At 41.2% G+C, this 16,238-nt stretch overlaps 2 protein-coding genes across 3 annotated transcripts in view; one reads left to right on the forward strand and one right to left on the reverse strand.

Annotated features, from left to right (window-relative positions):
- Nucleotides 1-4,204, reverse strand: part of LOC126456398 (uncharacterized) — a 258,254-nt gene extending 254,050 nt beyond the window's left edge. Inside the window, exons 1-2 of the mRNA XM_050092151.1 lie at nt 4,109-4,204; nt 3,464-3,590 (exon numbers count right to left, since the gene is read on the reverse strand). Of these exons, the coding sequence (XP_049948108.1) occupies nt 3,464-3,590; nt 4,109-4,124 (143 nt within the window). The 5' untranslated portion in view covers nt 4,125-4,204. The remainder of the gene's footprint in view (nt 1-3,463; nt 3,591-4,108) is intronic.
- A 228-nt stretch (nt 4,205-4,432) lies between these two features.
- LOC126457996 (DNA polymerase delta catalytic subunit) overlaps nt 4,433-16,238 on the forward strand; it is a 167,785-nt gene continuing 155,979 nt past the window's right edge. The window contains exon 1 of one of the 2 annotated variants that reach the window (XM_050094764.1): nt 4,433-4,625. In XM_050094764.1, the coding sequence (XP_049950721.1) occupies nt 4,561-4,625 (65 nt within the window). In that variant the 5' untranslated portion in view covers nt 4,433-4,560. Of the gene's footprint in view, nt 4,626-4,867; nt 4,887-16,238 lie in introns of those variants that run through there. The other variant, XM_050094765.1, reaches the window with a different exon arrangement.

A 16,238-nucleotide genomic window follows, 5' to 3' on the forward strand; every position in this document is an offset into this window, starting at 1 on the left:
ATGCGGCAATATATGTGCAAGTCACCCTCCAAGAATGATAGGACTAATGTTTTCATGCCGTGCACATTCATCTGATATTATCACTTATATTTGTCCAAGGAATGGTTGGTCGGCAACTTGTTTCTCACTGCTGTCAAAATTTCTGGATGCATGTGGAAAACATGTGGAGAACATGGAAAAGAATTTTGTAGGAACATATTTAGGCCCAGTTTGATCCACACAGATAGTGAGAAATATTCGACACTAGTTGTCGATTTTGACCAGTGATGTAGAAAGTATGCATAAGCTGTAGTAAACAAAATGGCGACTGTAACATTATATCAGCAGCGATTTTCTTAAAATGGACAATGCTACTGGTCAGTCCATGATCACAACCAGGTTTTTATTTTCACACATTTGTTGGCCAACTCACTATCGAATTATCACCTTCCGAAGTAACCTAGACCATAAGCTAAGCTACAGATCAGTCTGTCACCACAATCAGAGTTTTCGTTTCTACACTCATTGACTTCAGCAGCTAAAAACCAAACTGCGAAAATATGGACCAAAAGGTGATACACAGCAGCCATTTACAACACTGCAATTATTACAGGTTGTGACTGCAACACCTAGAGACTACACAATTACTAATACCTCCGAGTCAAATGTGTGGTATCTGTTTCTTTTTGGTCACATGCATCCTCTCAAACATTGCAATTTTCACAACTGATAGTGTAGGACCCTTTACAACTAATTAAGTAAAGCTATATGTAATCCAAAGGTCTGTTTGAACACCGCATGGCTTTACTAGCCATGGTCAGATTTAAAGTGATATGCCCTTGTCTTCTTCCAGCTGTTGAACTTGCATAGCTTCTGAACCACAGTGAGTGTATTGTCTTAATGACCTAAAGTTATTGTGCACCACAGGCACCAAAAACTAACACTTGTAACCAGTAACAATTCATTTGATTGAGAGTGTGGCGCTGATGCGGTCGACACCAGCATCAATACGTGTTCGTCTTTGGAGTCTGAGCATCGTCTTTGGACTTTGATCCTTGTCTTTGGGCTGTTCCGCCATGTTCAGTTCTTTGTGAGCCTTGCATGTGTTTAGGTGAATAAATGAACTACTGCTAAATGGGTGTTGTTTGGTGTAACCAACCCAAACTTCTCCCTCACTGGTGACCCCGAAGTGATCTGAACACACAACCTTCTGATGTCCAGCTATCATCACGACTGACCAGGACAGACAATTTGAGTTGGCCCTGTTCAACAAAATTTGTAACATTTGCGGCATCCGGTGCATCCATACCACCGCACATCACCCGCAAAGTAACGAGCTAGTCAAGTGCTGGCAGCGCACTTTCAAGGCAGCTCTTCAATGCCACGACTCTCTTTGGACGGAGGCCCTTCCCCTTGTGCTACTCGGCATTCATGCGATCTATAAGGAGGAACTCAAAGGCACAATAGCCAAGTTCGTATACGGACAGAACATTGCTCTCCCTGGCGAACTCACGAAACCTTCTGCCTCTCTCCCTCAGTCTGACTTATCTTCCTTCATGGACCGCGTCAGACGCCACTTCATCAATCTCCACATCACTCCGCCCGCCAGCCATTCCCGCCCTAAGGTTCACGTCCCGAAATCTCTGGACAATTGCGAGTATGTCATGCTCCGCAATGACACTGTCCGTGCTCCCCTCCAACCTCCATATACCGGCCCATACCTAGTTCTCCGGTGCTCAGCCAACACCAATGATATCCAGGTGAAAGATTCAGCTGTCACAGTCTCCATCAACAGACTCAAGCCTGCTCATGTCGAGCTGTCTTCTACCCCCCCTTCAGGTCACGACCACGCCACTCACTGTCGTGGCTCACGACACTCCAACCACTCCCCCCATGTCAGACTTACACACTCAATCGAGTGACTTCCAGCTCCAATCGTCAAGCTCTCCTCCGACCTCACCCACTACTCCAGTGTCACCCACTCCATCGAGCGACCACATGCTCCCCACGTCTAGCTTACTTACAATCACACCCTCGCCGACGGGCCCTTCGCCAGTCCCTTCCACCTCTCCACCATCGCCTGCCTCGCCCTGTCGAAGTTTCTTCTCACGCCCCCCCCCCCCCCCCCCCATCTTGAACGTGCCCTCGCTCGAGGTGTTTGTGCCTGTCCCCCCGGACATAATCATGACATCCCAATAATACTGCGCGATTATACACTGTTCGTCATGTGTTTCTCTTCATCCAATGCTCATGACACAACCTCCGCCATTCCCTGCCACCTGGTGAAATGTGTTCCCCTCCCACCCGACGTCGACCTGGACATGCTTCGTGTGTTCACCACGCCCACCGGAGACATCATTGTCGTCGCTCCGTTCCACCCGCAAACCGCCAGCCTACCTGTCGCCACATGACCAGCACGCCCAGAACAACGCCTGACTCACTTCAACGACTTCCAGGTTCGGTGGCTGAACCTTCCTTCACAACATCTACCCACACAGCTCCCTGACAACGCTGTCGAGCTGACCGTGGTCCAGCTCCCGCGGACCACCGCTGCCGACGCCTTAGTCACCCCCCCCCCCCCCTCCTCGGCCTCTCAAGAGTACCAGCATCGATATGCATTCGTCTTTGGACTCTGAGCATCGGCTTTGTACTCGAAGCATTGTCTTTGGGCTGTTCCGCTATGTTCAGTTCTTTGTGAGCCTTGCATGTGTTTAGGTGAATAAATGAACTACTGCTAAATGGGTGTTGTTTGGTGTAACCAACCCGAACTCCTCCGTCAAGAGTACTTTTTTGGGAGAGTGGTGGTAGGGGTGGTTAAATTTTCACCTTTAGTCCAAAATTATGAAAGTATTTGCATTGATATCTATCTGAGTTCATCTGAGTGATGGTGGCTTATCAACATGAGCCTGCTAGCCTCATAGAAAAGGAGACGAAGATTTGTGTCAATCACTGTTCATGGATTGAGGAGGAAAGTTGAGTATGACAAGAGGAATATCAATAAACTCAAAGTCACTCAGCCCCAGGGTCTCAAGAAGCAACAGGATACAGGAAGCAGAAAAGTAATTCACTCCATTCCACAGTTCAGCTTTGCTTACCACTTAATCTCTTAACACTCTCACCACCACATGTAGAGCTGTTTGACTCACTTTGCCTATGGCCATTGCCACCTGAAAAAACAGACTATTACATCATAGAGATTTTACTTTAACTAAAGTTTGTTTTATTTTTGTTTCAGTCATTTTAATGGTGATAACGACTATGACAAACACTATGCTTCTGACTTCACTATGATGATGTCGCTATGCAATGTCACAAGCACAGTGAATATTACATCATCTTAATGCAACGCACACTGTTGTATTTGTCATGTAGTTATTGTGTGTATTATACAGAAAGCGAAGGGGTAGTGGGAGAGAGAAGCTTCACAGGGAAGGGAATCCTTAAGCCCACAGACTTCATATTTATTATATCATTATTTCCTTACCTATTAGAAATATCCGAGTTCGGTATTTCATTCTGGATATATTCCAAGACCTTTGAGACTGGAACACAGCCGTTTCCATTATGATCCAAAGCGGAGTAAATGATATCAGCAATGTGTTCAGGGCTTTCTGTACGGAAAAAAAGATTGACATTAACTCAGGTTGATATTGAAATTAACCTTAAAAACTTTGTTTTCTTCATTTCACTAACTGTGAATAGTTGTTATAACTACAGGGCACTAACTTGATTACGGTAAGAACTCATTTAGTCAGAACCGCCAAAATTTTCTCCAACTAATATCATTCAGCTGTGAATGTTCACAAGGCATGTAGATCATTAATAGGTCATTTACGTTCATTGCCTAGGCATATTCTCGGGAAGAACTACACGAGCCCGAGTTGAGAATCTGCTTTTAAGAACATACTCGAAGTTTGTCTGTAACGACTATACTCCGAAGCAAAACAGTTCCCATGTTTCATTTTAAGTAAACTATGATTGAATGACGTATTATGATAATGCAGATTCATATTGAAAATGTTAATGAAAAGGAGCACTTTGTAACTCAATAAAGGTCCTCCGGCGCAATGAAGAGCTTATAAAGATTACAAATAACACTTAAATTAATTTTTGTATCTGTGCAATGTACCTTCGCCGACAATCATTTTCGTTTTCACATATCTGTTTATTTCCTTCACATTAACTTCATATTTCCAAATCAAACTAGCCTCGCTAACACAGATGTTTCAACAGCAACACCAGAGTTTCATAATAATTTTAATAATGTATTGTTACTGTAGCAAATAATGTTATGCGACATGTTTATTAATTTTATTTCATTTTTAATAAATAATAGCGCTGTATTACATTTACTTTATCCGGTGATTACTATTTGAAACAAATTTTTTGTCTGACAGATCACTTTTTCGTTTTATAAAAGTGAGAGATTGTTGGCAGTACTGTGTTTCGAACGCGGTACCGGGTAAATAGCGTTTGGCGCGTGTTTATTCCGAACAAGTGTAGAAACTGTGTGTTTTGTGTACGTGAGGGTTGAATGAGCTTTGTTGTCACCAAGGATACCTATTATAAAGCATCAGACATATGGAGAACAAACGGAAACAATTTCCAAATAAAAATGTACCATATAGAGGTCCTAAAAAGCCCCGGTAGGTGTCAACATCTGATTCCAACCTAAATGGCTCGACCTCTTGCGTTATATGAATAGTATTTACACATCTTTTATTGCTGTTGTTTTCTTGTAATTCTTATTATTTCCTGTGACACACATCGTTTGTTGCTGTTGTTTTCTTTCAATTATTATTATTTGCTGTGACGTCCGCATACACTCGGAACATTACACAATTGTGCTCCAGTTGAGTTTGGAATGATGGTTAACTTCGTTTTGTTAGTTTCCATCACGGAGTATGGTGAGTATATCATTTTGCATTAATATCGGTTGCATCATTCCCCTGTGGCCCCTCTGATCATTGGTGTTTACGTAATAATCATTCCCATGTTAGTTATGCAATTGTACATTTCACAAAGCTGTGTAATACGCTTCTTGTTAGCTTGTTATGCAGTGTTTAAATTTCTTTAATTTTCCTTCTGCTCGGTGATGGTTAACTCGTTGTGTGCAATACAATGCACCGGACAGCTCTTGATGTTTTAGCACTCTCCTTGTATGTACATTGGTAGTCCATAACTTAAAAACTTGTATGTCAGCGTCTTGTTTAATTTCTACTCATTGTTCATTTTATCTTTAATGTCAGTCATATTTCTTTTTATACTGTGGAGCAATGGAGGTTACTATGACACACAGTCAGTCAAAGCCATCATTAAGTGTATAACAAATTTTGCAACTGTGGTCTTGCTCAACAATATTTCTCACTTAAGATATACATGTCTATGAACTGTAATATTCACCTTTTATGACTGTCTTAAGCATTTTTGACAAAACAGTAGGCTATACACTGAAGAGAGGGGGAGAAAAAAAAATCAGGTACAGCTGCCTAATATCATGTAGGACCCTTGTGAGCATGCAGAAGTGCCGCAACACGACATGGCATGGACTCGACTAATGTCTCAAATAGTGCTGGAGGGAATTGACACCATGAAGCCTGCAGGGCTGTCCATAAATTTGTAAGAGTACAGGGGAGTGGAGATCTCTTCTGAACAGCACATTGCAAGGCATCCCAGTTATGTTCAATAACGGTCATGTCTGGGGAGTTTGGTGGACAGCAGATGTGTTTAAACTCAGAAGAGTACTCCTGGAGCCACTCTGTAGCAATTCTGGATGTTTGGGGTGTCACATTGTCCTGCTGAAACTGCCCAAATCCATCAGAATGCACAATGGACGTGAATGGATGCAGGTCATCAGACAGGATGTTTACATACGTGTCACCCGTCAGTCATATCTAGATGTATCAGGAGTCCCATATCACTCCGATTGCACATGCCCCTCATCATTAGAGCCTGCACCAGCATGAACAGTCCCCTGCTGATATGCAGGGTCCATGGATTCATGAGGTTCTCTCCATCTCCTTACACATCCATCCACTCAATGCAATTTGAAATAAGACTTATCCAACCAGGCACGTGTTTCCAGTCATTAACAGTCCAATATCGGGGTTGACAGGCCCAAGTGAGATGTAAAGCTTTGTGTCATACAATCATCAAGGGTAGACGAGTGGGCCTTCAGGTCCAAAAGCCCATATCGAGGATGTTTTGTTGAGTGGTTTGCACACAGACACTCGTTGATGGCCCAGCATTGAAATCCGCAACAGTTTGCGGAAGGGTTGCACTTCTGTTACATTGAACGATTCTCTTCAGTCATCACTGGTTCTGTTCTTGCAGGATCTTTTTCCAGCCGCAGCGATGTTGGAGATCTGATGTTTTACTCGATTGCTGATACAATACACTCATGAAATGGTCGTACGGGAAAATCCCCACTTCATCGCTACCTCGTAGATGCTGTGTCCCATCAGTTGTGCGCCAACTATACCACCACATTCAAACTCGCTTAAATCTTGATAACCTACCATTGTAGCAGCAGTAACCAATCTAACAACTGCCTCAGACCCTTCTTTTATATAGGCGTTGCTGACTGCAGCACTGTATTCTGCTTGTTTGCATAGCTCTGTATTTGAATACACATACCTATACCAATTTGATTGGTGCTTCAGTGTAGTACATGGTCTATATTTTCGTGGATTTGACATATCACCTCTGTAAAAGGTAATCACTTTTCTCTTTTACAGATATCCAGAAAATATTACTACTTCGAAATATATATATATATATATATCATCAAATTTACCAGTAGTCCTGCTGACACCAATACTTGATGTCCTTCACTGCATTCCACCTAAACCTTTCATACGTGTACTTTTCAGTGTACTTAAATTTTTTAGGGTTAGAAATAATTATTGATAAATTTACAGTGTTATACACTCATTTTGTTTTTATGACATGTGATTGTCTCCTGCTGTTGTGTAGTGCTGGTTGAAAATGATCACTTATTGAACGTCTAAATATTCTTTCTGGGCTAAATGTATTTTCTAAGGTTTCAAAAGCTTTAAAGAAACTGTGAGACATGTTTATCTTATTATCTTACTGCATATTTTATCTCTGTTTATCTTATAAATTGGCTTGATTCCTGTCATCTGCATCTACACCTGAACTCCTCAAGCCGCCTTATGGTGTGTGGCAGAGTGTAGTTCTGGTACCAGTATGACTATCTGTCCCTGTGCCATCATCCCCCCTCCCCCCTTTCTCTTGTTCCATTAACAAATGGCTTGTGTGAAGAATGATTGTTTGTAAACCTGTGTAATAGCTGTAATTTCTCAAATTTTTTCATTGTCGTCATTTTGAGAAATGTTGTATGGATGGTAGTAATATGCTTCCTGAAATCGTAGCAGAACGTACTCTCTCAAAATTTCAAATAGTAAACCTGTATAATGCACAATGCCTCTTTTGTGGTGCCTGCCATTGGAGTGTAGGGCATCTCAGTAATGATCTCATGCCAACTAAATGGTCCTGTGACAAAAAACACTACTCTTCATTCAATGTTGTCCCTGTTGTCTGTCAATCCAACCTGATAAAAGGTCTGAGAAGACCCATAATCAGTGCTCAGGAATTGGTTGAACAATTGCTTTGTAAGCCTCTTCCTTCACGACTGAGTTACATTTCTTTAAGACTGTTGCAATGAATCTGTCTGGCATTTGCTTTTCCTGCTCTCTCTCTCTCTCTCTCTCTCTCTCTCTCTCTCTGATATTTTACAGTATGGTAGTTACTGTTTCAAGTGATTTGTCATGTATTGTGCAGTATGTTACTTTTATTAGCATTCAGGGTCAACTGCCAGTCCCTGCACCGTTCATCAGTCCTCTGCAGATCTTCCCGCAGTTCACTAGTCTTTTGACATTGCTACCTTCTTATAGACAATGGCATCATCTGCAAACATAATGCAGCTTCTGACATTATCCATTAGACCATTTATATATAATTGTGAACAGCCGATGGGCTAATGACATGTGTCGGACTGCGGGTCACACCTACCCCATAGTCAATTGCTTTTACATGTGCTCAGCGACTACCCAGTAACCTTGGTTGAACAACAGTTTCGAGGCACTTCCGAATGGCCTCTCTGTGGACACTTTCCATGGTTTCCAGTTCTCTCCTGCAAAAACATTTCTGTCGTCATTCCATGGTCCATCCTGACCCAAAACTCCTCTTAGGTACCCAGCACTTCGAAGTTGTAGCATAGTCCTGCTTTTTGGACCAGATTTTGATAAATAAGCTGAATATCTTGCCCCTTATTCCTCAAATACTCATTGCACGTGGAAGTTTAATGCACTCTGCTTTCTTGCCCACAGCTCTTGAGGTGCAGGTCATGCTATTCTCCTCTGTGTTTACTGGGCCCTGCTCTCATCCTCACTGGACTATGATAGTTTGAGGGAGCCTTTGCCTTTGAAGTTGTTAGATCCGGTCCATCATCGTGGAGGTTGTTTGGCTACTGGCGCCATCCTGACTAGACCTGCAGACAATCTTCTTACTGAAGCAAAAAATGTTACCTCTTTGTTTCCAACTGTACCACATCTTGGCCTCATGTGCAATCACCATTCAAAAATTCCCTGATCAGCCAACGTATCCCATTCTTTATGCATATGAGGGGCATCAACCTCTTGACACCTGCCCTTGGGTGGGATTACCAGTTCGAATGTGCCTCACAGCCCTCTGCCAGGATCCCCACCTCTCCTCCCTGCAGATTACTCCTTGTGTTTTCTTGTACAACCCATCTTGGTTGTTGCCCAACCTGTGAATTACAACCAATCTAATGCGAGACCCCAAAGTTTCTAGTTCCCATTGCCTTTCGGCATCTGCTACATTCAGTTCTTCTGGAATTTCTGAGTGCTGCCATCTTTCACTCTGACAGGTCTAAAACAGTGGATGAGACGGAATATGGTTTTACATCCCCTACTGGTCAAGAACACTATTTATTCCCAGGAGGATGTAATGTTTTTACAGCAGAGCCATTAAGAGCTTTATTAAACAGGCCTCCTTTGATCGAATTTTCATATGTAGTGAGTCACTGAGGTGTCCTCAGGCCATTGATGGATGTTTCCGTAATCTTGTCACCATGTGGTCTCTGCTATTCGTGATCTTCTCACTGAACTTGGTTATTCTCACTGCTCAGTTGTCTTCCTTTGGCTCCCCAATCACATGGTTGCCCCAGGGAAGGAAATTGGAGATTGTTTGACTTGAGGAGTGATTACTTGCCCCCAATTCGCTTTTCTGATCCCATTTGCAGATGTGTGGGTGCAAGTAAGACTGCTCAGTCAGACTTGGAATGACATCTGGTTGGCTACTGCCCCATCTAATCAACTCCAGACTGTCAAGGAGACTACTGCTGCACAGTGCTCTTCTTTCCATTCGTCTTGGAAGGGATTGGTCATCCTATGTCATTTTCCCGTTGATCATGCCAGGCTAATCCAGAGTTTATTTTACGTAATGAGCCACTCCCGCATTGTAGTTGTTGAGCCTTACAGACATGCCCTGGTGGAATGCCCCCTTCTTGTGGCCCATGATGTGGAGTGTGGCTTTCCAAATTTTTTGCCTCAAATATTGACATATTCGTGGATGGTTCAATTGATTCTGCATTTTCCCCATGAAAATGGTTGTTTTTATTTTCTAATATAAGATTTTAAGCTACTTTTGGGGCACGTTCAGGTTGGTTGGGTTTGAGCTGCCTCGCTCTGCATGTTGTTTTAGTTGCTTTTAGATGCGGTTTTCTCCTTTTCCACCACACTCTTATTTTTTTTATTCTGCAGGTAGCTCTTTGTTGCTTTTATTTATTTTTGTCTATTTATATGTCAAGTTCTGTAGGAACAAATTGAGGAGCAAATCTCCAAGGTCATGGAATGTGTCAGTACATGAAATTACAACATAAAAGCGATAACAGATGAAAAATAAATGTATATAAACCCAAAAAAAGTCAGTCCATAAGTTTAAGTAAACGCAACCAACAGTGCAATAAGAATTAGCTTAATTTTTCAAGGAACTCTTCGACAGAATAGAAGGAGTGACCCATGAGGAGACTGTTCAATTTCGATTTGAAAGTACATGGATTACTGCCAAGATTTTTGAATTTGAGTGGTAGCTTATTGAAAATGGATGCAGCAGTATACTGCACACCTTTCTGCACAATAGTTAAGGAAGCCTGATCCAAATGCAGGTTTGATTTCTGCTCAGTATTAACCGAGTGAAAGCTGCTTATTCTTGTGAATAAGCTAATATTGTTAACAAGAAATGACACTTAGGAGTATATTAATTGAGAGCCCAATGTCAAAATACCCGGACTCGTGAACAGGGGTTGACAATAGGTTTGTGAAGTTACACCACTTATTGCCCGAACCGCCCATTTCTGAGCCAAAAATATCCTTTTAGAATGGGAAGAGTTACCCCAAAATGTAATACCATATGATTTAAGCAAAAGAAAATAAGCAAAGTAGACTAATTTTCATGTCGAACGATCATTCACTTCTGATACCGTTCGAATAGTGAAAATGGCAGTATAAGTCTTTGAACAAGATCCTAAACGTGGGCTTTCCGTTACAGCTTACTATCTATCGGAACACCTAGAAATTTGAACTGTTCTGTTTCACTAATCGTATGTTTGTTCTATAAAGTTAAAACGTCAGGTTTTGTTGAATTTTGTGTTAGAAACTGTAAAAACCGAGTCTTGCTGTGATTTAGCTTTAGTTTATTTTCTACAATCCATGAACTTAGGTCATGTATTGCATTATTTGAAACCAAGCCCATGTCGCACACAACATCCTTTACCACCAAGCTAGTGTCATCAGCAAACAGAAATATTTTAGAGTTACCCGTAATACTAGAGGGCATATCATTTCATTTATATAAATAAGGAACACGAGTGGCCCCAACACTGATCCCTTGGACACCCCCCCCCCCCCCCCCCGCCGCCCTCCCCCCCCCCCCCCCCCCCCACCACACACTTTACAGACACCCACTCAAACCCTACATCACAGCCGTTATCAACGTTGTGAATAATGACCCCTTGCTGCCTGTTGCTAAAGTAAGAGGTGAACCAGTTGTGAGCTACTCCCTGTATTCGATAATGGTCCAACTTCTGGAACAATATTTTGTGATCAACACAATCAATTGCCTTAGTTAACTCAAAAAATATGCCAAGCGCTCAAAACCTTTTGTTTAACCCATCTAGTACCTCACAGAGAAAAGAGAATGTAGCATTTTTAGTTGTTGAACGACTTCTAAAGCTGAACTGTACGTTTGATAGCAAATCGTGTGGTACGAAATTATCAATTATCCTTACATACACAGCCTTTTCAATAACTTGTGCAAACACTGATGACATAGAAATAGGTCTAAAATTATCTAAATTATCCCTTTCTCCCTTTTTATAAAGCAGCTTTACTACTGAGTACTTTAATCCCTCAGGAAATTGACCTTTCCTAAAGGAAAAATATGGCTAAATACGGAGCTAACATGTGCAGCACAGCATTAATATTCTGCTAGACACTCCATCATAACCATGAGAGTCCTTGGTCTTCCGTGATTTAATTATTGACTCAATCTCCCTCTTGTCTTTATCACAGAGGAGTATTTCAGACATCAGTCTCAGAAAGTCATTTGCCAAGAAAGTTATATGATTTCCTGTAGAAACTAAATTTTTATTTAATTCACCGGCAATGCTCAGAAAATGATTGTTAAATACTGTACATATATCTGATTTATCAGTAACAGAAATATTTTTACTGCGAAGTGACTTTATATCATCGACCTTGTACTGCTGACCAGACACTTCTTTCACAACTGAGCATATGGTTTTAATTTTATACTGTGAATTAGTTATTCTTTTGCATACCACAGACTCTTTGCCTTCCTAATAACATTTTTAAGTACCTTAAAATACTGTTTGTAATGGGCTACTGTAGCCTGATTGTGACTACTTCTAACATTTAATTCCCACTTTGTTCTGCAAGGTATCCTTATCCCACTAGTCAGCCACCCAGGCTGTCTATTACTGCTAGTATCCTGTTTAGAATGTTCTAGTGGAAAGCAACTGTCAAAGAGTATGAGAAATGTGTTAAGGAAAGCATTGTATTTATCATCTATGTTATCGACACTATAAAAATCCTGCTGCTCTTGTTCATTGACAAGGTTTAAAAAATTCTCTATTGCTGTGGATTAACTTTCCTACATAATTTGTAATTAAATATGACATTGGTTTGAGTACAAAAGCCTTTTCGTGTTAAAATTTGTACATCATGGTCTGAATGGCCATTCACGCTTTTACTAACAGAATGCCCATCTAGAAATGAAGAACAAATAAAATATTGTCTATGGCTGTGCTACTGTTTCCCTGCACCCTATTTGGAAAAAATAGTCTGCATCAGATCATATGAATTTAGGAGATCTACCAACATCCTTTTTCTTGCACCATCATATACAAAATTAATATTGAAGTCACCACATATAATAATTTCTTGTACTTCCTACAAAGTGAATCAAAAACCCTCTCTAGCTTGAGCAGAAATGCTCTGAAGTCAGAGTTAGGGGACCTATAAACAACAAGAATTAGAAATTAATTTCACTAAATTCAACTGCCCCTGCATTACATTCAAATATCTGTTCAGTGCAGTGTCGTGATGTGTGACTCAAATGGAATACGGGTTTTTACGTACATAGCCACTCCCCCACCCCACAAGGAACTCCTTGAGAAACAGCCAGATAATCTGTATCCTGGTAAAGGAAGCCTCCGAATTGTCAAATTATTTAAGTGTGCTCTGATATATCAATAATTTCAGAGTCAACATCTATAAGCAGTTCACTAACTTTCTCTCTAATACCTCTCGTATTTTGATGAAATATGCCAATTCCTTCTCTACTTGGAAACATTACATCCTTGGAAGGTGAGCCCTTAGAGGGACTTCCTTTAAGCAGGTATACCTATCAGCTGACTGCAATCTAAAAAAAAGGTACAGCTCGAACACCAACTACTACAGGAATTTTTCCATGAGTGACGCCACCACCTCCACCCACTACACTGTCACCTATAAGCTTAGCCAGCCTCCCCTTCCCATACCTATTGATGTGCAGGCCATGCCTAGTGAAACACGATCTACTTGTAGACCCAACTGGCACCACTGAGATGTGACCCATGCTCTCTGCCCTCAGCACCCTCCGCAGCCCCATATTGATCAGTGGGTGCTTTTAAGTGCCTTGACTACTCTGTGTAATAAAGTAGATACATTCTTTCCAGCTGTTATGTTTTTCTCCCCCCCCCCTTTTTTTTTGCAGATATTTTCAATTGTGTTGTTTTTATGACAGAGTACATAATACAAAAAATCACAAATATTAATTCGAGTCGTAGCCATTGCTTTAATTTGCCTAATTAGAACCCATTGGCATAATTTGTGTACCTAAAAGCTGTGCTAATTATGAACACCAGTAATTTCAAACTTCATTATCATTGTTCTTATGTCTGGAAAGTACCATTTCCATTCTATGATGATTTCAATTCAGATGATTAACTTACTGATTTCTGCTTCGGGAATTGAATTAGGCTTGCCGCAGTACAGTTATTAGGTAACAGCTCGCAAGGAAACATAATGATACATCCATTTATCATTTCAGCACATTTTTTTGTATTACAATTTGAAAATTGTGTGTTTACATTATTCCAAAAGAGACAAGAACCGAGTGTATCATACATACGGAATAGTAATGATGCCTTACAACAGTGGCTTGATGTGGTGACCACGGACTTGTTAAAGGCATTGTACTTACAAAGCTTGTTCTGGTATATAGTCTCAGTCCTACCTGGTGTCTCTTGAGTTTCTAGTACAGTGGCCAAAACTTGTGCCAGCATCTCTGTCTCTAAAGGAGTCTCAAAAATTAAACTTTGCAAGGTAGGCGTTAAATGATGTGACCGTCTGATGTATATGTCGTCATGTCTCTCCTGTTGCACACCAGAACTGGCAACCCTGAGATTTCTTTCTTTCCCTCAGCAGCCGTGGAAGCATTAAATCTGAATTGAAACTTTTGTAGAATGGAAACGACACATTTCTGGACCTGGGTTCCTGTTCAAAGTATTATGCTCTTACTACCCTTTACAAGTCCTAAAAGACTGTAACGGGAATTCCTGAACACCCTGTACTCTTGCTATGCCATTGTTTTCATTTTGATATGACTGTCTACTTCGAAGGACAGTGTAATTAGCAAATGTGTTAATGATGTACACATTAGTTACTGTGAATCTAGGTCTATATTGGGTTACTGTACTCTATCAGTCATGTTGTAGGACGTCAGCAGAATGCAGTATGTGGCTTACCATTTATGTATGCATATATTATAGTAAATGATACTCAATCCGGCCATAAACTGTAGGTGATTCCACATCAAAGTGCTATTAAAATATTTGAAATGTAAAAGTTGTGTGGGCCAAGTCATGCAAAATAGACTGCTTCAGGCACTTTTCAGCAACATTCGACGGAGGCCCAAGTACTGATGGCATATTGGCACAGGTAAATAGAGTAACATTACTACTGGAGCACAGGTGGGAGAGCTGCGGATGAGACATCTCTCATCACATGCAGAGCCTTGGGGACACCCACCTGCTGGGTGACTTGTTACTTTGCTCTTGTTTTTACTATTGATGGTCCAACTAGTGACCATTACATTTTTAGCATTCACATTTTTCTGTTCTGAATGAGCTGACTAGAAACATTCTTAGCTTTATCATTCTCTTCACTGTTCATGGCAGGGGTTGGATGCGAGGTGGGGCTCTGGGATACCACTGGTTTGCTCTAACCTACATGCTGGCCTATACATACACTTCACCATAAATTCGTCCTCAAATGTGGCATCAGCATTGCCTTCAAAGCCTAGATCTCACTGCTCCTATCGACTTCCATCATCAGAAAACATAGTTTGCCAACATCACTGCACCTGGATCAAGGGACTTGTGTGACCTTAACTCCCAATCAACCAGCATACCACCGTGACACACAGTATGAACTTAAACTAAATATTTGTCGGCTAGTATTGGAACATACACTTTATGTATATGGCTCAAGAGTAGAGTGTGATATATAGTCACAATTGTATGAACTTTTCAGGAGGAAATCGAAACCCTAGGGACAAGAAGCACTTCAACTATTTATCCAAAAGAAACTGAATCAATTATTGTAAGAACAGCTGTAATGGAAACCAAAATACACAGTACGAACCAAGAAAAAAAATATTTATCATAAATCAATGGTAGTGCTGAAAATACAGTTTCAAGTGGAAACTGCAATATGTAGGTACAAAGATATGCATGTTTTGGTAGTAAACTGAAACATTTGTCCCACAAGAATCTTTAACTATGTATCTGAATGAAAATAAACCAGCTATCGTAACGAAACATTTCAGCATTAGTGGGGACCTGATATACAGGGTGAGTCACCTAACGTTACCGCTGGATACATTTCGTAAACCACATCAAATACTGACTAACCGATTCCACAGACCGAACGTGAGGCGATTGCTAGTGTAATTGTTTAATACAAACCATACAAAAATGCACGGAAGTATGTTTTTTAACACAAACCTACGTTTTCTTAAATGCAACCACATTAGTTTTGTTAGCACATCTGAACATATAAACAAATACGTAATCAGTGCCGTTTGTTGCATTGTGAAATGTTAATTACATCCGGAGATATTGTAACCTAAAGTTGACGCTTGAAACCTCCGACGTTCAGTTGCGTGTTGTAACAAACACTTCATTGCAGGGGCCCAAACAGCTGCAACATACATCGCGTTTCTACAGAATGATCTGCCAACGTTGCTCGAAAATGTCCCACTGGAAACGCATCGACGTATGTGGTATCAGCATGATGGTGCACCTGCACATTCCGTAATTAACACTAGGCTGACCCTTGACAGGATGTTCAACGGGCGTTTCATAGGACGTGGAGGACGCATAAATTGGCCAGCTTGTTCTCCTGATCTTACACCCCTGGACTTCTTTCTGTATGGTACCTTAAAGGAGAATGTGTACCGTGATGTGCCTACAACCCCAGAGGATATGAAACAACGTATTATGGCAGCCTGCGGCAACATTACACCAGATGTACTGTGGCGTGTACGACATTCATTACGCCAGAGATTGCAATTGTGTGCAGCAAATGATGGCCACCACATTGAACGTCTATTGGCCTGACATGTCGGGACACACGCTATTCCACTCCGTA

The sequence above is a fragment of the Schistocerca serialis genome, chromosome 2, assembly GCF_023864345.2.
Source record: "Schistocerca serialis cubense isolate TAMUIC-IGC-003099 chromosome 2, iqSchSeri2.2, whole genome shotgun sequence".
In the NCBI taxonomy this organism is placed as follows: domain Eukaryota; kingdom Metazoa; phylum Arthropoda; class Insecta; order Orthoptera; family Acrididae; genus Schistocerca; species Schistocerca serialis.